Source organism: Notamacropus eugenii, chromosome 1 (genome assembly GCF_028372415.1).
Source record: "Notamacropus eugenii isolate mMacEug1 chromosome 1, mMacEug1.pri_v2, whole genome shotgun sequence".
In the NCBI taxonomy this organism is placed as follows: Eukaryota; Metazoa; Chordata; class Mammalia; order Diprotodontia; family Macropodidae; genus Notamacropus; species Notamacropus eugenii.
The window spans coordinates 712,215,257-712,241,375 of NC_092872.1; the positions used below are offsets into that span (position 1 = coordinate 712,215,257).

General features: G+C 39.0%; 1 protein-coding gene across 3 annotated transcripts in view; it reads left to right on the plus strand.

Moving 5' to 3' along the window:
* The window catches only part of PHLPP2 (PH domain and leucine rich repeat protein phosphatase 2), an 83,293-nt gene that overhangs the window by 21,750 nt on the left and 35,424 nt on the right, over positions 1–26,119 (plus strand). For all 3 annotated transcript variants that reach the window (XM_072636505.1, XM_072636507.1, XM_072636506.1), the window contains 4 exons: positions 3,923–4,056; positions 21,611–21,801; positions 22,215–22,340; positions 23,594–23,748. In XM_072636505.1, the coding sequence (XP_072492606.1) occupies positions 3,923–4,056; positions 21,611–21,801; positions 22,215–22,340; positions 23,594–23,748 (606 nt within the window). The remainder of the gene's footprint in view (positions 1–3,922; positions 4,057–21,610; positions 21,802–22,214; positions 22,341–23,593; positions 23,749–26,119) is intronic.

Here is a 26,119-nt window from a genome sequence, read left to right on the forward strand (position 1 = left end):
TAGCCCTTTATCATGGTCATTTATGTTTACTTCTTTGTGTTTCTCTTCATGCCTTTTTTAAACTTCAACCTTTCTCTACAGATCTGAACTTTTCATCAAGAATGTTTGGAAATCTGTTTCACTAAAAGTTCATTTTCTTCACTTCTGGCTTTATTCTCAATTTTGCTGGATAAATTATTTATTCTCTATAAGCACCTGTTCTTTGCATTCTGGAGTATTGTGTTCCAAGTTCTCTGCCTCTTCAAGAGTAGTAGTTGCTAAATCGTGTGTGATCCTCAGGATTTGAGTTTTTTCTGACCACTTTCAGTATTTTTTACTCTGATCTGGAAACTGAATATTGGCCATACAGTTCCTGTAAGTTTTCATTTTTGAGTTTCAGAAGGTAGAGTCCTTCTATTTCTACTTTACCTTCAGTTGTAAGAGATCTGGGCAGTTTTCTTTTAAGATTTCTTGAAATATGATATCTAGGATTTTTTTTTTTTTTTTGGTCATGATGTTTACATAGTTCAAGGAGTCCTACATTTTTTCTCTTCTGTCTTGCAGATCAGTTGTTTTTGCTAGGACTCTACCTAGCTTTTCATTTATATTTTCAGTCTGTTGACTTTGTCCTGATACTTCATACCATCTCATGGTATCATTGGCTTTTATTTAGTCCATTCAGATTTTCAGGAAGTTTATTGCTTGGGCAAGATTTTTGTAACTCTTATGCTAAATCTGTTTATTCCCTTTCTAATTCTTTCTTCTATAACTTTCACTTTTTCACTTTTCCCTTCAAATGCTCTCATTTAAAAAAACCAAACATTTTTAAAATTCTTTCTTTATCTCTTCCAGGGATCCTAGTTGAGTTTGTGCCCAAGCTGTGTTTTCCTCTGAGTTTTTGCTTGTGAATGTTTTAGAGTGATTCTTGTCTTCTGAGTTTGTGTCTTTAGTTTCCCTGCCGCTATCATGGCAGCTAATATGGTGGGATCTCTCTTTTTGTTTGTTTGCTCATTCTTCCAGCCTGTTTTCCAGCGTCAGACTTGATGTTAGGGCTGGGCTCTGTCATGTTTCTAAAAGGAAGGTCTGGACTGAGCCTGTTCTTGGGATCTTATGCGGTTGTTTATTCTATGATCTTGGGGACAAGGTGGGAACCTGCAGACTTTCAGTTTGTCCAAAGTGGTCTGATCCAAGGCTGAGTATTATTGCTGCTCTGGTCTAAGCTCTGCAAATTCCTGATCTGAGCAACAGTAGAATGCTGTTGGACTCAGCCACTATTAGTTTGTTGTAAAGCTCAATTAGTTCTGTTGACAAATTGTAGGTTCCTCTTTGGACTGGGATTTCTGTCCTGGTTATTCCTCTACAGCTCTGGGGTCTATGCTGACTTTTTGTCTCTAAGTCCTCTGTGTTCCTGGTGTCTGAGCCACACTGCTGACACAACATCCTTTCCCTTTTCTCTACCCTGAATCTGTGACCTGGAACTGGATAACGGGCAGCAGAACTGCCAGGTGGCACCTGTTTCCATTGCAGTGCTCTATATTGGTTTGCTGCTTCCTAAGTATGGGTCTGAGGCCTGCTCTTGCCCACATCTCCCTGGTCAGTGCTGCTGGAGAGCTCTTTTGCATAGCATGCTCCTGGCCCGATTCTGGCCTTAGTTTCCACAAATCTTTGTCTGTCTCCTTATGCTGACCTGGCCTATACAAATGAGTCATTGTGATTTTTTCCGCATTGCCTTATCAGGATTTGGGGTAGTACATTTTCTAGGTTGCTTTGGAGCAGTTTCATGGATGGAATCTCTTGACTTGAGAGAAAGAGGGGTCACTCTGAAATGTAACTTTGAGACTTTTAGAATCACAGAATTGTAGAGTTTGAAGGAATCTGTAGTGGTCATATCTCATTTTCCACTCTATAAAATTTTAATTTATTTTTTAATCAATTTATTTGTTTTCAGTTTTCTACAATCACTTCTATAAGTCACTTTTTTTTAAAGAATTTTCTTCTAAAATATCTCACCAGGTTGTCCTAAGGGGACCCCTGTTTGAATGCTTCCTGTGATAACACTCAGTGTATACAGTTGAAAAGTTTTTTTATACTTTTTGTTGATTTTTTTTTTTTGCTTTTTAGACAATCCACATTTCCCAGTATGCCTTCTTGCCCTTACTCTTCCTATTCCTCAAACCCAGAGCTGTCCTTGATAACAAAGAAAGGAAAACTATACTAACATTGATTAGTTTCAGCAAAACCAACCAATACATCAACCAAGTTTGACATTTTGTGTGGTGATCCAAGCCCATAATTCCCCCTTCCTCTCCACCTCTACAAGGAAGGGTAGGGGTACTTCTCCCTTCTTTTGGGGCCAAACTTGATTATTATTTCACAGCATTCAGTTTATTACTTTGGGGACAGTGGTGGTTGCCCCATTTACGTTGCGTAGGCATCGTGTCCGTTGTTTTCCTGCTTTTTACTTACAGCATTCTGTATCAGTTCATATGTCTTCTCCTATTTCTCTGTGATCATCTTATTTGTATGGATCAATCATCATTGTTTCTTTTGGAGTGCAGTTGTATTCAGTTATGCTCTCGCACTGCAGATGTTCAGTCATTCTTCAGTTGGTGGCTCCTTCATTTCACAGAGTAGCTAGGTGGCACTGTAGTGGATAGAGTGTCAGTCCTGGAGCTGGAAAGGCTGATCTTCCCAAGTTCAAATCCAGCCTCAGACATTTACTAACTCAGCGCGGCTGGGCAAGTCCCTTCACTCTGTTTGTCTTGGTTTCTTCATCTGTCAAATAAGCTGAAGAAAGAAATGGCAAACCGAAGGGAGTCAGGAAGAGGCGGACACAACTGAAATGGACCGAACCAACAACATGTGAACAGTTCTTTGCTACTACAAAAGGTGCTGCTGTAAATGTTTTGGCATATATGAAGCCTTTCTTTTTATCAGTGACCTTAGGAAATACCCTAGCAATAGTACCTTTGGGTCAAAGGGTATGGATATTTTAGCTACCTTCTTAGAATAATTTTAAATTGTTGCTTCAAAGAGCTGCATCAGCAGTGATTTAGTTGTCTGTCTTCATGATCCCTTCAGCAGTGCAGTGTCCACCTTTTGTCATGTTTTCTTGGTTGCTAGGTATGAAGTAGAACCTCAAACTATTTTTATTTGCATTTTGCTTGTTAGGAATTGGGAGAAATTTTTCAGGTGATAGTTAACAGCTCGTAATCCTTATTTTTAGAGTTTTTTTAAATAGTTCTAGTTAGTTATTTATATTGACCTCAAGTCTGTCCTTCTGTTACTTCTGTTAGTTTTAGTTATACCTTCTGAAACATAACAATCTGTTTATTCCATCGTAGTGACACCATTCAGATATTGGACACCAGCTCTTATTGTTTCCCTTTAACCTTCCATTAAAAAAGCTGAACATCTTTACACCTTCTGCCATTCAGTTAGGAAACATTTATTAAGAACCTACTATTTTCAATCTGTAGCTATGGTTTCATTAATATAGGGTGTTCTTGGTAAGTAAATTACTCTACTAGTTCAGATTGGCACAGAGTTGCCAAAGGCATTGAGAGATAAAATGACGTAGCCATTGTCCCCAATATTGTTTGTTGGAGGTGGGAGTTGAACCCTAGATCTTTGACCCTTAGGACAGCTCTCTATCCACAACTCCTACAGACTCTTAGAGTCTGTTAACAGGGGGTGGGTACATACAGTAATAAATATTATCAGAGGTAAAATGTCTCTAAATCTTATATTTTATATTTCATAATTCTCTACCTTTATGTTGAGACTAGTTATAGCCTAATTTTCTAGGGAAGTTGTAATTTATTTAAAAGTGAAAATTAAAAATGTGTTGGATAGTATATTTTGGTTTGTTTGAGAATTAGGAGACCAAACACTTATCTCTTTACCAAACTGGTTTTTTTTTTTTTTTGGCTTTTATCATCAGGAGACTGGACCCTACCGATCGACCCCTTCAGATGGTATATGAATACTTAGGCAGCCTGGGCTTTGAGGATCCTGTTCGTATACAGGAGGAGGCAACAAACCCTGACCTCAGTTGTATGATTCGCTTTTATGGAGGTAAGAATCTTCCTGGGCTTAGCAAACTTAACTCTGTAGTCATCTCTAACCGGTCTAGAGTTTAACTTAAACCTGTTTTATAAAAACCTTTCATCATCATCATTAGTACTATTATTGTTATATCTTTTGTTACCCAGACTGTCAGTCATTTCCCAATACCTTTCCTCTCTTAACAAAGAAAAACAGATGCTCTGGTGGTTGGTTTGGCTAAAGTGCAACAGTATGCAGATTTCTGTATTCACAATGGACTACTTTTGTACTAATCTGAAAGAAATATCCAAATTGGTATTCTTAAAAGGAAAATTAGATAATCTTGGGATGTAGAGAAAAGGATGGTAACTTTTTTCATTCTTGAATTTTTGACCACTTTCTCAGTCTCCTTTGCTGGCTCATCATCCAAATAATAGCCTTAAACTGCATCTTCTCCAGGGTTCTGTTCTAGGCCAAATCCTAGGGTTTTTCTCTTCTTCTGTTCTCCTTCTTGGTAACCTCTTGGTAACCTCTACAGCTCCCATGGGTCTAGATGCATGCAGATGACTCCCAGATCTATAGATCTAGCCAGTCTCTCTTTTGAGATTCAGTTCCTCCTTAGCATTTGCTTCTTGGGCATTTCAAACTGGATGCCCTAGAGAGAAAGCGAGAGAGAATAAGCATTTGTTAAATGTCTGCTGTGTGCCCCACAATATTTACAAATATTATCTCTTTTGATCCTCACAACAAAACTGTGAGGTGTAGGTGCTATTATTTCTCCCATTTTACAGTTGAGGAAAGTGAGACAGGGAAAGGATAAGTGACTTACCCAGGGTCACACAACTAGTACGTGCCCAAGACTGGATTTGAAGTCAGATATTCTTTTTTTTTCTTTTTCAAGTTCTTTTACATTATTATTTAGTTACGAATTCCAGATTCTATCTCTTTCTCTTTCCCTTCCTTCCCCCCTCCCTGAGACAGTAAGTAATCAGCTATAGGTTATACATGTGCAGTTAATGCTAACCATTTCCACATTAGTCATTTTGTACAAGAAAACTCAAAAGAAAAAAATGAAAGAGTGAAAAATAGCATGCTTTAGTGTGTATTGAAACAATATCAGTTGTTTCTCCGGAGGTGAATAATGTTTCATCATTTGTCCTTTCGGATCGTCTTGGATCGTTATATTGCTGAGAATAGCTAAGTCATTCACAGTTCTTCATTAAACAATATTGCTATTATTGTGTACAATGTTATCCTGGTTCTGTTCCATTTACTATGCATCAGTTCATTGAAGTCTTTCCAAGTTTTTCTGAAATCATCCTGCTTGTCATTTCTTATAGCACAATAGTATTCCATTACAATCACATACCAACATTTGTGTAGCCATTCCCTAATTGATGGGCATCCCTTTGATTTCCAAGTCTGAGCCACCACAAAAAGCTGCTGTGAATATTTTTGTACCAATAGGTCCTTTTCCATTTTTTGGAATGTCTTTGGGATATAGACCTAGCAGTGGATCAAAGGGTATGCAAAGTTTTATAGCCCTTTGGGCATAGTTCCAGTTTGCTCTCCAGAATGGCTGGATCTGTTCACAACTCTTCCAATAATACATTAGTGTCCAAGTTTTCCAACATGCCCTTCAGCATCTAGCATTTTCCTTTTTTGTCATATTAGCCACTCTGATAGGTGTGAGGTGATAACTCTAGAGTTGTTTTAATTTACATTCCTCTAATTAGTAGTAATTTAGAGCATTTTTTCATATGACTTTAGGTAACTTTGATTTCTTCATCTGAAAACTGCCTGTTCATATCCTTTGATCATTTAACATTTGGGGAATGATATGTATTTTTATAAATTTGATTCAGTCCTATATATTTGAGAAATGAGGCCTTTATATGATTAAAATTATATATTTTACATTTTGTAATGCTCTGTATCTTTTTTGGTCCTAAATTCTTCCCTTATCCATAAATCTGACAGAAAAACTATTCCATACTCTCTTAATTTGCTTATAGTATCATCCGTTATGTGTAAATCATGTGCCCATTTTGACTTTATCTTAGTATATGGTGTGGGATGTTGGTCTGTTAGTTTCCAACATACTGCTTTCTAGTTTTACAGCAGTTTTTGTCATATACTGGAACTTAAGTGTTCTTGACTCCAGACCCAGCACTCTACCCACGAAGCTTTCTCACTGCCATCTTAAGCTGTCTAAACCAGCTGCTATGAGAGACCCCTTAAAACAACAGATCCTCATGTGCACTTCACCTCACTGCCTCCTTTTCACCTCCTCTACCCAGTTAGCTGCAGTTTCTTCCTTCACGATATCTCTCACACTTACCCATTTCTCTTCACTCAGACTGCTACCTCTTTAGAGTCGTCTTGGATCACCTCTTGCCTAAATTGTTGCAATAGCTCCCTAATGGATTTCCTCCCACCTCAGACTGTCCTGCGCACTGCAGCCAAAGTGGTTTTCCTTAAACATAAATCTGACCATGTGACTCTCCATCCAGCCCACTCCCTTGGCTTTCTGTTGCCTCCATTCTCTTTAGCTCTCAGCTCTGCCTTCTGGACCCAAACCATATTTCCAGTCTCTTTAGATATTGCTCCCCCTCACATTCTGCTGTCCAGCCAGACTGGCTTTCTTTCTGGTCCTCAGACACAGCCATCCAAATGCTAGCATCCCGCCTCCAAAACCTTCTTGTATTTAACAACTTTGTATTTATTTCTTCTGTCAGTGAATAAGCATTTATTGAGCACTTACACGAAGAAGGGCATTAGTGCTAAAGGTATAAACCTTCAGGAGCTATTCCAAAAGGGAGACCACCTTCAGACAGCCAGGTATGTGTGTGATGTGTACAGTGGTGTGTGCAGTAAGAAGGAAGGCACTGGCCACTTGGGGCCTGGGAGTCTAGAGGGGGATGGGAGGGAGGAGAACATTCCAGGCTGGTGAACACCCTATGAAAAGGTGAAGAGTCAGGAGATGGAGCGTTGCAAGGAGGAAGGGGCCAGGTTATGAAAGGCTTTGAAAGCTAAACTGAGGACTTGTTAGATGTTTGATCCTGGAGGTAATAGGGAACCACTGGAGATTGATGAGCAGGGCAGGGTGACAGGGTCAGACATGTGCTTTATAACTATTTTTGTAAGTGGTTGTCTCTAGCATTAGAACCTAAGCTCCCTACAAGTAGGAATTACTTTATTCTTTTTAGTTGTATTACAGCACCTAGTACAATTTGTGGAAGGTGCTTACTTGTGGTTTGATTTTGTAAATAGAAATCTTCTGTTTTTAAAAAAAATTACTTTACCAGTTACTAGAATTTCGTTGTGCTTTGTATCAGAACCTTGAGTAGATGGTATTAGTCTAAGTAATGATAACACAACTCATTTGATAATTTGTTGCTTGGCTGGACTCAGAGTAGTTGTTTAGAATTTGATGCCACACCAAATGGAATGCCAGAGAGGTCTCCATTGACCATCTGTTGTTTAATAATGTTTTTTATCAGTGACTTATTCAAGGGTATAGATGGCATGTTCAGCAGATTTGCAGGGGACACATAGCTGGAAGGAATCGTTAACATCCTAGATGTTAGCTTTCCCAAAGATCTTGAGCAGCTGGAGCACTGGGCTAAATCCAAAAGATCATTAGTATTAGTAGGGAGAAATGCAAAATTTCACTTTTGGTTTTAAAAAATCACCTTCACAAGGTCAGGATAGTGGGGGAGGGTGGTGGCAGAAACTTATTCTGACTGCAATTTGTGTAAAAGAGATCCAAGGCTCTGCAGACTGCAGGCTTCGTGTGACTCACCAGTGCGGTATTCTGGGCTTCTTTAAGAAAAGGGAAGCCTCCAGGAATGAGTCTAATGGTCCCACCATCCTCTTCCCTGGTCAGACCACATCTGGAGTATCTTGTTCAGTTCTGGGTGCCCCAGTTTAAGGAGAACATAAGCTGGAGAATGTCTTCAAAGCCATCATGATGGTGGACCTTGAGACTATGTCATATAAAGAACTGTTGGAAGACCTAGAAATGTTTTCCCTAGAGAAAAAAAGCCTTTTCAGTGGTTCTGTCTTGTCGAAAAGGGATTAGACTTGCATTATTTATCCTAGAGGAAAGCACTGGGTGGAAGCTAAGAAGAGGCAAATTTAGGCTAGTTCCTAGAAGTTAGATTGCCCTAGGAGGTGGTGGCTGTCCCTTCACTGGCCTTCAGGCAGAGGCTGGGTGTCTACCTGTTACTCTAATATGAGTTACACATATTAGAGTGGGGATGCCTTTTGGGTATTGGCTGACTGCTTAGGTCTCTTCAAAAGTGAAAGTTCTGTGATTTTGTGAATTCTCTTTGGTACAACCTTGTGGGCTTACGGTTATCTGGTACATTTTTTTTTTTGAAAATGGTATGCTGTTGAATAACCTCATGACTGTCAGATTATTATTTTGCTTGAATAAAATTTGAATCTAGAACTTTATATTTTCTTGTCTCTACAGACTTGTGAATTTTAACAGTTTTTAACATAGCATTTTTTTCTTGATTTCTTTGCTTAATTTTTATTTGTCAAAGTGCTGTGTTTCTATTCCTGAATGACAGCAAGTATAGTGGGAAAAGTATTGATCTTTGAGTCAGATGCTTAATCAATGGAATTGAATCTTTTACAACATTATAAATCAATTTTCAGGCCCCAAATCATAAAATCTTTTAAATTCAAACTATTAAGAACATTGTCTTCCTGCCCCCCAGGTCCCCAAAAAAATAAAAAAAAGAAAGAAAGAAAACAAGTACATAACAAAAAATATGGCAAATGGCATATTTATACTTCCACGTTAAACTCTAACTGTTGCACACTGTGTTCCAGTCCCAACTTGCTGCTGGTTTTGTTTATTCAAACATAGTGCTTCTCAGGGCAGCAGGTAGCGTAGTGGATAAAGCACTGGCCTTGGAGTCAGGAGGAACTGAGTTCAAATTCCTCCTCTGACACTTGACACTTAATCACTTAACCCGAATTGCCTTGAAAAAAAGCAAACAAAAAACCTGGTATTTCTTTTCCCTTCACAAACTTGGTAGATTCAGGAACTGAAGCAATAAGATATATAGTAATGAATGAGTTTTGTCCTCTGGATGAATATTTTTATGGGTAGCTAGTATAATACCAGTTATGAATTGCATGTACTTTTTAATAAATTATTTGAATTTATCTCCCAATTAATTTTTCCCTCCGCTGACATCAGCTCTCATCTGTTTACCTGATTCATTTTGTTTTATTTAAAATTTTCATTTTTAAAAATTTTGAATTTAAATACCAAATAAAATGAGCATTCCCATGTTCATAGTAGAACAGAAAAAGAAGATTGACCTGAAACTGTGAATCTTTATTATATACCGCTTGCTTTTCCTTTTATGTACATGATAAATTCAACATGTAATTTTCAAAGTTATCCTGATTGTAAGTGTTTCCTTCTGTTTGTGAATTTTTTAAAAATGCTTCAATGACACTGCTTTATATTTTTTTGACAACCCTGTTGCCCATTCCCTTCTTCCTTCTGTCTCTCCCCTTGCAAAAAAAGAAAAAAACCCTTTTAGAAATATACAAAATATACATATTTAAACAAAACAAATTACCACATTAGCCGTGTCCAAAAATGTAAATATTTTCCTGCACCTTGAGTCTATCACCTTTCTGTAAGAAGTTGGTAGCATACTTCATCAGTCTTTGGAATTATGGTTGGTCTTCACAATGATCAAGATTCTGAAGTCTTTTCAAGTTTTTTCTTTCTGCTGTTTCTGTTCTTGTATAAATTGTTCTCTAGGTTCTGCTAACTTCACTCTATGTTTCTTTGAAACTATCACTTTTTATAATTTCTTATAGCACAATTAATATTTCCATTACTTTAATATACCATAATTTCTCTTGCTCACTTGTTTCATTCGTGCCTGACTCTTCGTGACACCAATTGGGATTTTTTTGGCAAAGATACTGGAGTGGATTGCCATTTCCTTCTCCAGTTTATTTTAAATGATGTGCTCAGGCTCACACAGCTTATTGTCTGAGATCAGATTTGAACTGAGGTCTTCCTGATTCCAGACCCAGCCCTCTATCCTCTGTCTGCTCTTTGCAAATTTATGGGTACCCTCTTAATTCCCAGTTTTTTGCTATTACAAAAGGTGTTGCTGTACATGTTGAGAGTTCCCCTCTTCTCATGTGGCTTCTTTTCCTCTTCCGTCTGTGTCTTAGAGGTTAGAAGACTGGTAGTGGTGTCCCTCGTTGGAAGGTGTGCACAATTTAGTAACTTTTGGAGTGCACTTTCAAATTGATTTCTGGGAGAGCTGAGAGGTTTGGTTTGCTTATTGCTCACACTTCTCCCAGTGACTGTAATTTCCTTTTGGGGTGGGATAGGGCAGGTGGGGACGTCTTTGCCCGTCTGATGTCCGTGCGGTGCGACCTCAGGGTTGTTTTTACTTACATTCGTGTAATGATTTATCTTCTTTACAGCTGGCTAGTAACTTGGGTATTTCTTACATGGTGGCTGATAGCGTAGGCTTTTTCCTTTGAAAACTGCTTGGTCATATCCTTTGATTGTTTATTGGGGAATGGTTAGTAATTTAACAAGTGAAGTCTGGAGGGAGAATATTTGTTGAGGCCTAGGGAATAATGATACCTAGACCCACCAACTGAAAACCGTTGTGTATGCGAGGCGGAGACTAATCCACTTTGATTAGAGGGGATTGATGGGAAATAAGGCTGGAAAGATAAAGGGATACCAGATTGTGAAGACTGAGTTTTGCTTGAAAGGTAATAAGAAGCAACTAAGGATTTTTTAGCTGAATGACATGACTGTATCTATGCGTAAAGACGGTTCTGATAGCAATGTTTGGATTCAGTGAAAGGGCCACACTTGAGGGCCTAGAGGGCCACATGTGGCCTGGAGGCCACAGGTTCCCCACCCAGTAAAAGGGTTTCTACAGTTAGATAATTGTAGTACAGAATATTATGCAGGTACAGTAGATAGTAACAAAATGGCTATGTGAAGTCTGAGGTAACAGGGCCCTTAAAAAAGCATCAAGGAATCATTAGCTTCTTGAAGGCAGGCATAGTTTCAGTTGTCTGTTTTTCTAGGGCCTAACATAATGCCTTAGCCACAGTAGGTGCTTAATAAATCTCTGTTGAATTAATTTTTGTTGGATGGGATAGTTGGGATTTTTTGTGTACCTAGAGAGAAAGTGGTGATTCTGGGAAAGTTTGAGATCTAGAGAAGGGCAGCTGAGGATGTTTGTCCTATAGTTTCAGTCTTTTCAGCTAAGTAGGAAATTCAGTCATCTGTTTGTATGTATGCACATGAGCATCCCCACTATGAATTTGTGATGTAGAAAAAGCATACTAGGGACATTCTGTAGCCGTAGAACAGAGCAGGAGAGAAGGAATTGAATAGTTGTGGTAGGGGGTGATTACCAAGGTTTGAAGAGTCAAAGACTGAGAATAGTAGGGGAACATAGTGGCAAAGAACTCCAGACTATTGGATAGTAAAACATTAAAGAGGCAAACCAAAGAGTAAAACATGGGTTCCCAAAGTGGGTGATACCACCTTCTGGGGGGTGCTAGAACATTCAATCCAGGGAGGAGGTAGTAGCCTCAGGTGCAGTTGGGGGGCATTGAATAAAAAATAAGGGAGTAGTGCAAGCATAAGGAAAGAAAAATGAAAAGTCATTGAAAATTTTGAAAGCTTTATTTTCCAAATAAGCACACAAAATGCAAGTTATAACCCATCCGTGGTCAAGTCCACTGAAAGGTCTTAACAGGCAAGTGTTGGCAAATGTTGCCTGGAATTCCAGCATGCATTGGCAGGAATATGTCCATATAATGACTTGTTTATAATATACTATACGGTTGCATGACACAATATTGGATCATCAGAATTTCAATGCAGAAAATACCCCACAAATTTACAATAAATTATTAAATTTAATATGTGTCATTTAAAAAAATGTTTATTTTTTTGAAACAATGCAAATTTAAAAAAAAACATTAAAAGATTAAAGAAAATAGACTTCCAGAGGGATCTGAGTAATTATTTTTAAAGGGGGCAGGAGGCCAAACAAGTTTGGGAACCTCTTGAGCAAGACAGAGAGTCAGATGAAGCTTGTCATATAGCCCAGCTGGACTGGAATGTAGATTAGTTAAGGGACCCACCCCCACCACTCCCACCCCCACCATGCATTTTTGTAGTGCTCTAAGGTTCTCCCAATGACCCTGGGAGATAGATGCTATTATTATCTGTATTTCCATGGATAAGGAGACTGAGGTGAAGTTACTTGTTCGGGGTTACGCAGCAAGTAAATGATTGAGGTCTTCTTGCCTCCAAATCCAGTACACTAACCATTATGCCACATACTTGACTAAAAATCATAAGGTTAAGGGTAGTTAATTTAAGGTTAAGTGTGTGGTATATAAAAATAGGTTGTGGTGTGAGGGTGGAATTCCAAAACTCTGGATCTTAGAAGTCATATGCTTCTTACAGTGGATGACTGATATGATATCTAAGACCATTTGGAATATGCAGTTGAAGTGGAGAAAGGAGGTTTTCACAGATGAGAAAGTGGAGAAATTGTGTGATCATTTTGTTGGATGGACTACCTACATAAATAGTAAAATCTCTATAGGTGTTGCTATCAGATTTCATAAAGGATACCATGGACCTTTTCAGAGAATGACCTGGAATTTGGTGGATTGACAGCATGTAATGGTAAAATGAGGAGCCAAGTGGTAGTAGGTGAATGGCCTTTAAGCAGTTCCATCCTTTCTCCTGACTGTATCTCAGACAATAGAAGTGGGTCCCCAGGGGCAAGACTTAAAAGGAATGTTATCCTGAAGAGACCTAGGTTTCTGTTGAAATGAAAATAATATTGGTTGAAAAGTTGGTCTAAGAGTTGACAACAGATTGGATATGTGTAGTGAATCAGTAAGGATGACACTGAGGTTTTTAGCCGAGGAGCTGGAGGGATGGTAGTGCCTTCAACAGTGATGGTGAGCAAGTTGAGTTTAGGAGGAAGGATAATGAGTTCTGTTTTGGGTTCCTTTGGGACATCCAGGTAAATAGGCATCACTAATAGGCAGTTGTTGATGTAGAGCTTGGAGTTTAGGAGGGGAGAGGAGAGCTGGATAAATTGATCTTGGAGTCACCATCATAGAGATCATTACTGTAACTCGATGTGAACTGATAGGAGAATTTTTTATAGAGAAGGCCCAGGATATGCCCACAGTGCCAAAGTTTGAAATTAAAAATGAAAAAGTGAGACCCTTTATCCTAAAAGAGCTTATATTGCATCTAGAGGATACAGCATATTTGCAGTTAAGAGGACATGAGCAAAATAAATAAAAAGTAGTTTCAAAGTTGGAAAGATATTTAGAGCAGCCTGAGAGGTTCAAAAACCTTTTGAAGAGAGGTGGCTTTTGAACTGTACCTCCAAGGGAATTTGGGGTTCTGAGCTGTGAAGGTGTGGAGGGAGCACAAAGGCAGGGAAGTCAGAGGGGAGAAGATGGAAGGGTCTGTAGGTATAATAGCATGAGGAGGTCTGTATAGCTGGACTATAGCATGCCTGGGGAAAGGGGTGGGGAGGGGTAGAAAGGAGTGATCAGTCTCAAGGAGGGGGCCAAAGGAAGAAAGTCAACAAGGGCCTTCATTTCCAAATAGGAGTTTGTGCTTTATTCCAAAAGCAAATGGGAGCCATTAGAACTTCTTGAGCAGGACAGTGCTTTAGGAGCTGGCCTAAGGAGAAAAGGGGGTATACAAGTAGAAGTGACCTGACTGGACCATTGAGAGTGAGGGGTAGAGATGACACCTACGAGAATGGGGAAGGTGATGGGGAGATGTGTGTGTGTTCATCCTTTGTTGCTGAAGAAGACCATGCCATCAGAGAAATAATGATATGACTTGCACTTGACTTTGTTTTGAGTGAGGGAAGGCTGTGCAGGTCACCAACCTCACTTCTCCTCCATAGCCATCTGAATCCAGTGACCAGATATTCATCAGGATGACTGGAGATGACCCAGCATGAGGCAGTTGGGGTTAAGTGACTTGCCCGAGGTCACACAGCTAGTGAGTGTCAAGTGTCTGAGGTGAGATTTAAACTCAGGTCCTCCTGACTCCTGCACTGGTGCTCTATCCACTGCACCACCTAGCTGCCCCTGATGGAGAGAGATCTGGAGAAAGGAAGAAGAGAGACCTGCCAAGGAATGACCTTAATTGTATTTACCTAGATGTAAGGCAAATTTCTCAGCTAAGGGGGAGGGAGAGGGAGAACTATGGAGCTAATGGTTTGGGGATGGATGAAAAATTGGAAAATGTGCTGTGGTGAGTGGAATAATGAATTGATTGGGAAGATGTGGAAGGATGGCCTTGCTCCAGTAAGGGCCCAGTTTAGATTGTGTAACAAGTTTTTAGTGGACTTGGGCAGCATAGTTTGAGCTTCCTTCCATAGCATTTGAGTAAGAGTGAGCAAGAAATATCCAGAGCTACTAAGGCTTAGGCTTGGCAAGATGAGGTCTTTGATAGGGAAGAGAATGTAGCCATTTCAGAGGTGATAACCCAGGAAAGAATTAGAGGTTAGGATTAGGATTAATTAGGATCTAATTAGGATTAGAGGTCCCGATGAGAGCAAAGAACAGACCTTCAAGTTGCAAGGCAGAGGGAGAGGGGGGGAAACAAGTTGTGATCAGATACAGGGAGATCAGAGTTCATGACCAAGTCGTGCGTTTGTGGGCCACGGCAAATTAGAGGTGTGTGGCTGGATTGTTTGGGAGGAGCAGTTCATGGAAAATGAGTAAATGGAATATATGGAAAGTTAGTGTCTTTGAGGGAATGTCGCTGTGTGTGTTGAAGTCCCCTGGGGGAGGGCAGGAGTTGGAGTAAAGAGCAGTGGACAGTTTTGGTGTCAGCTCTGCCAGAGTTTCTCATTAGTAAAATGAGGGAAACCTAGGAGGTGGAGATGAGGAGGGAGAACATTCCAGACCTGGGAAACAGCCAGCAGAAATGCTGGAGTAGGTAATGTGGGGTGTTAAGTGGGAGGAAGAGCGCAGAAGCCAGTGTTCCTTTCTACCCAGCTTCTTAAGGGGCATGGGAGCTGTCTTTGGAAGACATCTTGCCTCCCTTTCTCCCCACTTCCTAGCAAAGGTGTATTCTCCCGAGGCTCATAGGAGACTTGGACTTTGAAGGTGCTTGGATGTTCTCTATTTCCACTATCTTTCATAATCCCATATTTTTCCAGATTGTCTGTGACTGGGTTGAGCCATGCAGATTAGCGTAGAACTCTCTAAAGAAAGCCCTGGAAATAAGATGGAGGAGGGGCAAAGCTGGTGCCTTGTAATTGGGAGTAAGTTGCAGGGAGAGGGGACTGGATACTACTCTAACTTGTTATGTTTTGTGCTATTATCTAACCCTATCCCCTCATTTTATAAATGGGAAATTGAAGTTTTTAGAGGTCCCACAAATAGTGGCAGAGCTGACACTTCTGACTTAGTCCAGTGTTCTTGGCTCTCTAACCCTTTGCCTCCCCTAAACTGGGTGAAAGTTTTAGAGAATGAATATTAATCCTGCTTTCGGTGGGACGGAGATTGCCTACAGTTAATCCATAGTTGGAATTAGTAAATTTACTGAAGGGATAGATTATCTTTGTCACTTGAGGCCAAAGTCCTCCCCCTTCATTCCTTAGGTTTTAAAAGCTTGTATACTTAAAAGTACCACATGAAAATGCAAATAACCCTTGGTAGTAAAGTTTATCTGCTAACACTTTAGCTGGGATTAGCTAGAAAAAGATTTAGGATCTGGTGGGCCTTGAAGAAGGGAAAAGGTTGCTGAAGTGGGGTAACTTCATTTCTTTGTGATACCCCAAAACCACCTCTCTTCATCGCTTCCTTACTAAAAATTCCTGGCATATAAGTTTCATATGCAGTAGGTATAAGAAGCTGAAGTAAGGAGAGATGAAATGATACATAAAGATCACATAGTGGAATGTGAATTCAAATCCAGGTCTTCTGAGTTTAAAAAAATGTTCTTTCGGCTGTGCTGTGCTGCCTCTTGGAGAACTACTGCTCTCCTCTGTGAAGTTGCTTTTTTGGGGACTAGCTGCCTTTTTAGCTGCTTTGTACAAATTAGTTTTAAATGCCTTTTAAGAGGCTGATTTCTGTCTGTGGGGGTGACTTGGTGCTTTTACTTCATAACTCAGTCTTTACTATAGGGATGCTTCCTGATAATCTGCTAATCACCCTTTCTCTTAAAGGTGCTGCACTCCTAGTGACCCAGTTAGGTTTTTTAGCCATAGAAGCTTCCTGGGCTCTGTGTCCCTCTCCCTTCATTACCCAGTCACTTGACAAATCTTGTCATTTTTGACTTCCATGGCAACTTTTGAATCAGTCCCCTTTTCTCCAGTCACATTGCTGCCACCCTTAGTTTGGGCCCTTCTCACCTTTTAACTGGACTATTGCAACAATCAGTAATTGATACCCCGTTCTCAGTCTTTTCCTTCAAAAATCAAACTTCCTAGAAACTGGAAGAATATTCTTCCTGAGACATGGACCTCTCGCTGCTGTGGTGGTCCAGAAAAACTTGCTTCTCTAGGCCTAGCCTTTTTCTTGATGGATTTCCCTCCAGTCTGGAACACCTCCTGGAAACTCCCTTCTCCCATACTCCCTCTCAGTAGTACCTTCCTTATGATTAACATCAGAGATAAAGCTTTCAAAGAGATATTTCTGTTAGAAAACCAGTTTCAGCTTTCCTTAGATGCCTGATGTAAATAGTTAATAAAGCTAGGGGAGTTTATATATGCAAGGAGGGTTGATTAAGGAGTTAGTTCCCATCAAGTGATGAATTCCCCTACTCTTGTAGCCCTCCAATCTGTTTGAGTTTACCGGGCAATGAGCATTTGGGGCATCTGATGGGTACCTCCCCTTGTAGAGTTGACACCTTGTTAAGAGCCCTAATTCCAGATCCATTCCTCTGACTGGAGGTCTCCTTCCTTTTCTTCCTCTTCCCACACACCCACTCAGGCAAGTGGACTCTGGGTTCATTATAATAATAATGGCAGCTAGCCTTTAAATATTGTGCTTCAAGATTTGTAAAGCACTTTCATACATCATTTGACCCTGTGATGTAGGCGCTTTTATTATTTCCATTTTATAGATGAGGATCAGTGGATTAGTGTTAGTTAGTAAGTGTCTGAGGTAGGACTCAAATTCAGATCCTCTCCAGTCCAAGACTGTCCATCGAACTGAAAAGGTAATTGTCCCCCTTGTGTTCTTCATTCCATCCAGACTAGCCTACCTGCTCTTCCTGCTTCCTTTGCCTTGGCACAAGGTGTTATCTCCTTGTTTGTGCCTTGCTCGTCCTTCTTCCTTACCTCTGCCTCTTAGATTGCTAGCTTCCTTCAAGGCTTATTTCCTGTCTAGAAGCCTTTTCTGATTTTCCCTCTTCAAGTTATTTTATATGTATGAATATATTTATTTACACATATAAATAATATATAATAATAATATTAACATAATATAATTAGTATATATGATATAATTATATAATATAATATTAGTATAACAATAACAAATATAAATGTTTGTATTTACACTTATCCATCGGTTGCGTACCTGCTCTGTGCCAGGCACTGTGCTCAGTGCTGAGGATCCTGCCCTCCAGGAGCTCCCTGTCTAATGGGGGAGACGGCACTCGCTGTTTAGAAGCTGTATGTGAGTTTCTTGAGGACAGGCACCGCTTTCATTTTCTTGTATATGTTGGCCTAGCAAGGTGCCTTTTCACATGGATGGTGCTTCATAGATGCTTGCAGTATTGAACTGAATATCTATTTTTCCCCTTTTCTTTTTCCTGAAACAGTTACTATTCAAGATGATGGCTTATCTTTTCTCTTAGTACATTTATAGACCAGAAATTAATATATATTGTGTACCCAAACTGTTTGTCTTTAGGAATAGTTATTTGGGGACCTTCAGTCAAACGATCTAATTTCTTAGAGTTTTTTCTTTGTTTTGTTTTGTTTTGTTTTGGAAGAAAGGAATAGTTTAGCTAGCAGGAACTCCCAGACAGCACACCTACATTACTACTAGGATCTCTATAATTTTAGAGCCTTGTACATCTTGAGTAAGACAATAAGTAGGTATAGAAGTGTTAACAGTTTGTATGATGGGATCATAATACACTTTGCCTGCTGGCCTATAAGCTATATTGTGGTTCCATATGGAAGAATAAGTAAAAAAAAGTTCTGTGATATTTTTCCTTCCTGGTATTCCAAATATTTAAAACCTCAGTATATAACTTTTAACTGGAAGTTCAGGGAATAAAGTGGTAGGATAAATTTGAAATTTGGGTTAACCAGAAAATCCATTGTCAGTTGTGAAGATTTTTTTTTTTTTTAGCCTTAGAAAATAGAGTACTTTGAGCATGATGCAACCTATCTACATTGTATTGCCTTTGTTTTCAGTCTGGGCATCTATTCTCTTCAGGCCTGTGTACGTTTAGAAAATGTAGGGGACTGGGTCGAACATATAGTTGAGCTCCACAGGTATAAATGGTGTTAGGGACGGGGATAGGGAGGAAGCTCCCTTTACTAAGACTTAGGCATCTATGCTGATTGTTCCCAAAAATGTTAGGGCAATTTTAATCTTCACTAACTTAAAGCTATTAAATAGCACTAAGACTTTTGGAACACCTTGTGTTTTTTTTATGATCCCTTTAAATTTGTATAGTAATTATATCTTTTTTGAAAAGCATATAGCTTCTTTTTGCCTTCTCTAACAGTACAAATTGTTCTAATTATGTCCAATGTACTTCTGAAACGAAGGTCTGAGTTGTCTGGTTCTAATTTTTATGACCATCAACAGTTTGGTTTTTTTTTAAACATAAAGGCTTCAGGCATTCTTTGTTTCTGGCCAATCCTGCAAATTAGCAAACCAGCGTGTGAAGTAAGAAAAAAATGTCATCCAAAACAAAATTAACTGTACCCATCTTAGAGATGGCAGGTTTAGAAGTTTCCTCCTAAATAAAATGTGGAGTTTAAAGGAACAAGGCTTTAGGAAAAGAAATCCAAGAACTTATAATTAACATTAATTTAATGTGTACTTTTGTAATAAGTAATTAGATAATTTTAAAATGTTAAATTATATTCAGAAACAAAAACATAACTTTAGTAAAATCATGTTTTTTCGTAGTTTCCTTTTAATAAAATATCAAGTATAGACAGTGATAAATGATTTTAAAGCAATCTTTTGTTGAACTGTGGAGTATCTTATTTAATAAAGAAAGGGCTTAACGTATTTTCTTTCAATCCCTTAAGTAGAATGTTAAATTATTTTTAAAAGTAGAAACTTAAGAGTAAATGACCAGTTTCTACTTAACATAGAATGAACTTTGGGTTCTAATACATGCAACAAAGTGAAAGCAAACTCACTGATAATTTAGCCTTCAATAACAAGGTTATTGTCTTAGTAAATAACAAATAGTGGAAAGGAAAATTAGTAGCATATATTTTTTAAAAGACATTTAAAATACTCTAAGTAGACAAAAATCCTTTTGATTTATTTCAAGTTCTGTATTGAAAAGTAGAATGTACCCACTTAATTTCAGAGGGTTTCCTTTGCCTCCATTTTGCTGTGGTGCCATCCCTAGTGACAAACGTTGATGGGAACACTTAAGGCTGAAGCTGACACCAGGAGTGATGCTGTGCCTTCACGTGGCCTCCTCATGCAAAGACATGTCGCTCCAGAATTGGTGGTGATCCCAATCATCAACAGTTCATCAATCGCATATGGCTTCTCTTGAAAAATCATTAGAAGTCTTTTTTTTTTTCATTTTTTCTAGACATTTCTAAAGTTCCTTTAAATTCAACAAGACAAACAGTTGTAGAAAATCCAAAGTGGGGTACTATTTTTTAATGAGATGAATTTTAACAGTGGGCTGCATTTCACTTAACACTTCCATTTAAGAATTTCATCTTAGGTTCAGAAAAGGCTAGACATTTTTCATCTTCAAGCAGCTGTTTTCCTTTTAATAGGAAGAAATAATACATAGTAACAGCTGGCATTTATATAAGTAATTATAACAACTAGCTAGCTTAAACTGGAGTGATTTGCCCATTTCCTTTTCTACTGGATTAGGCAGAAGTTAAGTGACTTGCCCAGGGCCACACAGCTAGTGAGAGTTTGAGGCCAGATTTGAACTCAGGTCTTCCTGACTCCAGGCCCAGCATTCTGTCCACCAAGATACCTATCTGCCTCCTGGCAAAATATGCTGCACCAATGTAATTATATCCCTAAATACAAAATTCAAATTGTACAGAAAAATACAAACTTTCCAGGAATGCTTTTGGTTCAATTGTAAAGCATTATTTTTAAGGAGGAAATGATTGTTCTTAAGTGCCTACTATGTGCCAGGTACTATGCTAAGTGTGCTCTACAAATATCTTATTTGGTTCTCACAATAACCTTATGAGATAGTTGCTATTATTAGCCCCATTTTTTGGATGAGGAAACTAAGGCAGGCAGAAGTTATATGATTTGCCCAGGGTCGTGCAGCTGTTAGATATTCCCTGACTTCAGGTCCAGTGCTCTGTACCCCCCAGATTCCCAGCCTAGATGTCATCTCTGTTCCTCATTCTCATTGTTCCATATCCAGTAAATTGTCATTGTCCTGTCATTTCTGCTGTCTTCCTGGACTTTGCAATACCCTGCTGGTTGGTCTTCTTGAGTCTTTTCCCCCATTTAATCCATGCTCCACTCAAGTGGCAAAATCATCTTCCTACAACACAGGTCTGACCATATCCCTACCCTTCTCCTCCAACCCCCATTCAATAACTCCAGTAACTCCCTAATAGGATCAAATAGAGCATCCTTTGTTTTATATTTGTCTTTTCAAGCCCTTGGCACCTTTTTAGTGTTCTTACCCATTGGTTCTGTCCGCACACTTTGTGATGCAGTAACCCTGACCTTCTGGCTCTTCCTCCATTTTTACTTGCTGTGCTCCATGTCTGGAATTCTCTCCCTTCTCATCCCTGCCTCCTGGCTTCCTTCAAGTCTCAGCTGAGTCCTGTCTTCTGAAGCCTTCCAGAGGCCTGTCTGACCTTGGTCCTTTCCTTCTGAAATCACCCCCAATTTATCCTGGCTGTATCTTGTTTGTACGTGGTTGTTTGCATGTTGTTCCTTCACTAGACTGTGTTCCTCTCTATTTCCCCAGCAGTAGCACAGGGTTTGTCTAAGTGATAGCTTACTATCTGACTTGGCAGGCCAGAAATCTTATGCCCTTGTAATGTAATGTCTTTGTTGGTACTTCTCATATTTTACCCTATAATACTTGTTCTGATTGACTACTTGTCTCTGAACTCTCCAGGCTGCTTTCTTTACTATTCCCCTCCTCAGCAGCAGGCCCCTTCTTCATCATCTGTGTTTGTTGTCAGATTGTAAACCCCTAGAGATTGTCCGTGTTTGTATTCCTAGCACTTAGTGCCACCCCAGGCATGCACTGACTGCTTGTTGGTTTAGTTTGTTGGCATATATATTTGATGAGACTGTCATTATTTAGTAACCAGTAATGTACTCTTTATTTCAGAAAAGCCATGCCAGATGGACCATCTAGACCGAATTCTGTTATCTGGCATCTATAACGTACGCAAGGGAAAGACCCAGCTTCATAAGTGGGCTGAGCGCTTAGTTGTTCTCTGTGGGACTTGTCTTATTGTGTCTTCAGTGAAAGACTGCCAGACTGGAAAGATGCACATTTTGCCCCTTGTTGGGGGAAAGGTAAGATTGATAAATGAGAATTACTCTTCATTCTTTTAGGTTATTTTAGATAAGAAAAAGACTGATTTATACTTACTTGTACTTTATATTCTGGAAATTTTTAAATAGAACAGTATAATTTTGGTTCTTATGTTTATAAGCCCACCTTGAGCATTTTGAAACTGTGAATATCAAAGGTTCTGCCTTTAATAATTTCTGGTTTTGCCTCTCCCCAAAAGCAATTACATTCTGGATTTCTTTACAACTGAATGATGTGAAGTTGTTATAACCTATGGGTTCAAGAAACTTGTTTAACATGGTAACCCTTCTTTATGTTCTCTATCTTTTTATCTTGTGCTTTCCCTACTTGGTGCCTAACTTGCATCATCATGGAGCCGGGCTCTCCCTGTGATCCCTTTGTCTTCTCGTTTCAGGTAGAAGAACTGAAACGACGGCAACACAGCCTTGCCTTCAGCTCTGCAGGAGCCCAGGCTCCAACGTACCATGTCTGCTTTGAGTCCTTGGCAGAGTGCCAGAGGTGGCATCGGCAGGCCGCCAAGGTGCGGGGGCTGCACTTCCTCCCCTGCTCTCCTTCTTGGGCTATCTCCATAAATGATAAATAATGAGTGACAATGCATTTCTAGGGAGAATCTCCCTCAAATACGTAGCTATTCAAAGGCTATTATATATGTAAACATGAATTATATAAACGTAATACATATTGCATATGTGAATATATACGTTTACACTTACCTAGTTACACATATATATGTTGAGACTTTCACATCAAGTAACTGATTTTATCCTTATACCATCCCTTTGAGGGTAAGTAAAGCATTTGCTATCTCTTATATCTACAGATATAAAATTACTTGCCCAAGAATATGTAACTTAATGAGTCCTAGAGCTGGGACTAGAATCCAGTCCGCTTTTATCTGAGTACTCTTTGCTCTGTACCTTTCATGACCTTGTAGAACTCTAACTTTAACCTTAGTGATGTGGCAGTGAACTGTAATATTGTCATTCTAGATAATCATTCCTATGTGAAGACCTATCTTCTTCACATAGGCTTGCTATGGGCACCTACCTGGCGTCTTAGCTTGTTTACTGTTTTAAATCCATAAAGACCAACAACTTTAAAAGTTTATCTAGATGTCCTTGCTAGCCTAGCCTATTTCCGCCCAGTTGTATGCTAGCTTTGCATACTCATTTTAAAAGTTAAAACAGTTAACCTTGAGTCCAAGTGCTGCAGAAGCAATAAAACTTGGAATTATTGAGTATGGACTTCCTCATGACATTTCCTCAGTTTTTCTTAACTTGTTTCTCTAGTCCATATTACATTATCGATTAAACCTTTAACCCTTGACTTTCTATAGTTTAAACATTATATTGTTTTGACTTCTCATCGCTCTAAGACTAGTTTTTGTCATGAGTAGTTATCCCATGCTTTGGCATATTATTAAAAGGGACTTTCTATTCATACAGACTAGATAATCTTAAATTTGTCTTGTAGCCTGAATTACTTAGCTTTCACCTTTGGTAATTTAATTTGTAACACCTCATCCATACATGTTTGACAGCTCTTTATTTTTTTGGATTATTTATACTTCTTTGTAGACAACACTTAGCTGAACTGGGTGAGATAGAGAAGAAACCAGAATTAACTGATATTTCTTATAGGAACCTGATATCTTTGCCTGGTAGTTATTGTACATCCTTGTAGTCAGCCTTTATGTTTGCTGTGTCCTTAGCTATTTCATTAATGTATTAATATGCTTGCTCAGTTGCAACTTTCTTTCTTTGAGTTATTCAGGTAGTGTCGCAGAGAATAAGCACAGTGGATCTCTCCTGTTACAGCCTTGAGGAGGTTCCTGAGCATCTCTTCTATAGTCAAGACCTCACCTACCTCAACTTGCGACATAACTTTATGCAATTAGAAAGACCAGGAGGCCTGGATTGTCTCTACAGGTGTGTGGAAAGCTGTTTTCCTTTACATAATAGAGTCTTAGATTACTGGATTAAAATTGAAAAACTGCTTATATCCTCATGGTCTTTGCCTGAAAGTGAACATGACAGTTACCATATTTACTCATATAATTTGCCTCCATTTCACATTTTTTACACTGCACAAAATGTCCCCTTTATTTCAGTAACACTGTCCACAAGGCAATAGGATTTCCAGAAACGTAGCTACCGCTTTCAGTTCAATCTAACAAACGTTTCTTAAGTGCTTACTATGTATAAGACACAGTTTTCTTGAGAGATAATGTTACTCTTCCTGACTACTCACAAGGTGAGATCTTGTCATTGGTGATGGGCAAGATAGATTTGCAGTTCTGTATAAGAACATATTACTAAGATAAACTATTTCCAACATTTTTCTCTGGAATAAATTGCTTTTGACACATTTTTTTCCTTAAGATTTCAGGGTCACTGTTTCAGTTCTTAGATGTATTCTGCCCTTACTCTTTTCTTTCCCCAGCCTCTAATTCTTCCCCCATCCCCAACTGTAACATTATTATCTTTGTAGTCTATGCTTATTTCCAGTTCTTCCTACTTTTCTACTAGGCACCACCTTGTTTCTCTCCAAATTTCAGAGCCTGAGAGCATCTGCATAAGACAGGTAAAGGAACCTAGGAATTGACAGCTCCTATTTTGAAAAAATGAACTCTGTCATGGTTTACTTATTGACCCCGTTTCTCAAAACATAGGCAAATAGAAAAACTACCCTTATTGGAGGAAACAGCAGTTTATAAGCAACTAGACTCAAATTTGTTCCAAAAAGCTTGAATAATGGAATGCTTAATATGGTCATGTTCTAACAAAATTTATTTAAATTATGTCTTTTACTTTAATAAATATGGTTATTGTGTAAGAGTAGTCATATAAAATGAGAGCAGGGGCAGGTTCTGTGGCCCATCCTTCTCTGTAGCAGTAACAGGGTCAGTATAGACAGAACTTGTTCTGGGGTAAAGATCGCAGCGGCATCCTGAGGCTTGTGCAGAATTCAGACTGTCTTTACTGAACAGGGGCTAAAGCACCTTTCATGCCTTTGGTACTTCGTACCAGTATCCCAGAATGATCTGGAGTGTCTTCAACTGGGATCATTTTTATACTGAACAAAATCAAGGACTTCTAGGCATTTGATCTTACCAGCCAAAGATGACAGGGATTAGCCTCCCAAATTAGTCAACAGGTGGAGACATGGCCAGGGGACTGCTTGTAGGTTTAAAGGAGTAGAACTCTCTAGCTTCTGGAACAGGAGCGAGTTAGCAACTGCACAGGTGCTACCTGGGGTGTAGGACCACAGGAGGGGTTAGGCCCAAGCCCCCACTGATTTTTTCAATGTCTCACTGAACTGGAGGGAAACTCTGACTTTTCTACCAGTGCAGGTGGTATGGACCTAGATGTACAGTTCTGAGAGTCTTGGAAACATTCCCCTGAAAATAACTATAAAGTTGAACGTGATTGTTGTGTGATTGTTGTCACTACTTTTGTTTGATATGTATTAGAAATTCTAGTGATCACAATAAGAAAGGAAAATTATATTAAATTTTAACATTGGGAATTAAGTTCAAAATAACATTACCTGTAGATGTGTATCTCAAAAATCCAACCACTTCACAAAATTTAATAGACCCAATAAGTAAGCCCATCAATTTTAGGATACAAAATGAATGCACAGATATCATCTCTAGTCTCATTTAGTAGTAATAACCAAGAAACCATTGAAAAAACTTTGGAGTGAGCAGAACTATAAAAAATTTGGGAATGACTCTTGTAGTTTGATCTTACCATTGTAAGAACTGCTCTAAACTAATGAGTTAAAGAGAAGAGGAGCTAAATAGCTGGAAGGACATTGAGCATACATGGGTGGGTAGATCAGATTAATATAAAAAAACAGCAATGTTCCTCCAAGTAGTATGTGCATTTAATGTGATACCAAGCACAAAATCAGGGGACTTCCTTAGAGAAATGAACAAAATTGCGGTGAAATCTATATGGCAAAACAAGCAGGCAAGAAAATGAAGAGGCGCATCGAGAAGGGGAGAAACAACTAGTGGTGGTCTCGTAGTCCCAGAGTCTTTATTACAACAGCTTTTTAAATTGGTTTTGAATTACCTGGAACTGTGGGAAAAAATAGAGAAATAGCTTAACAGAACAGAATAGCTAGACCAAACAGTACAAATGATTCTGATTTGATAAATGTGTGGCAAGTAAAAGCTGAGGAAAGGATTATTATTTTTATTTGATATATTTACTTCTAAAATTGGTTAGACTGGGCTGGAAATCATCAGACTAGGGGTGGGCAACCTGTGGTCTCGAGGACACATTGGCC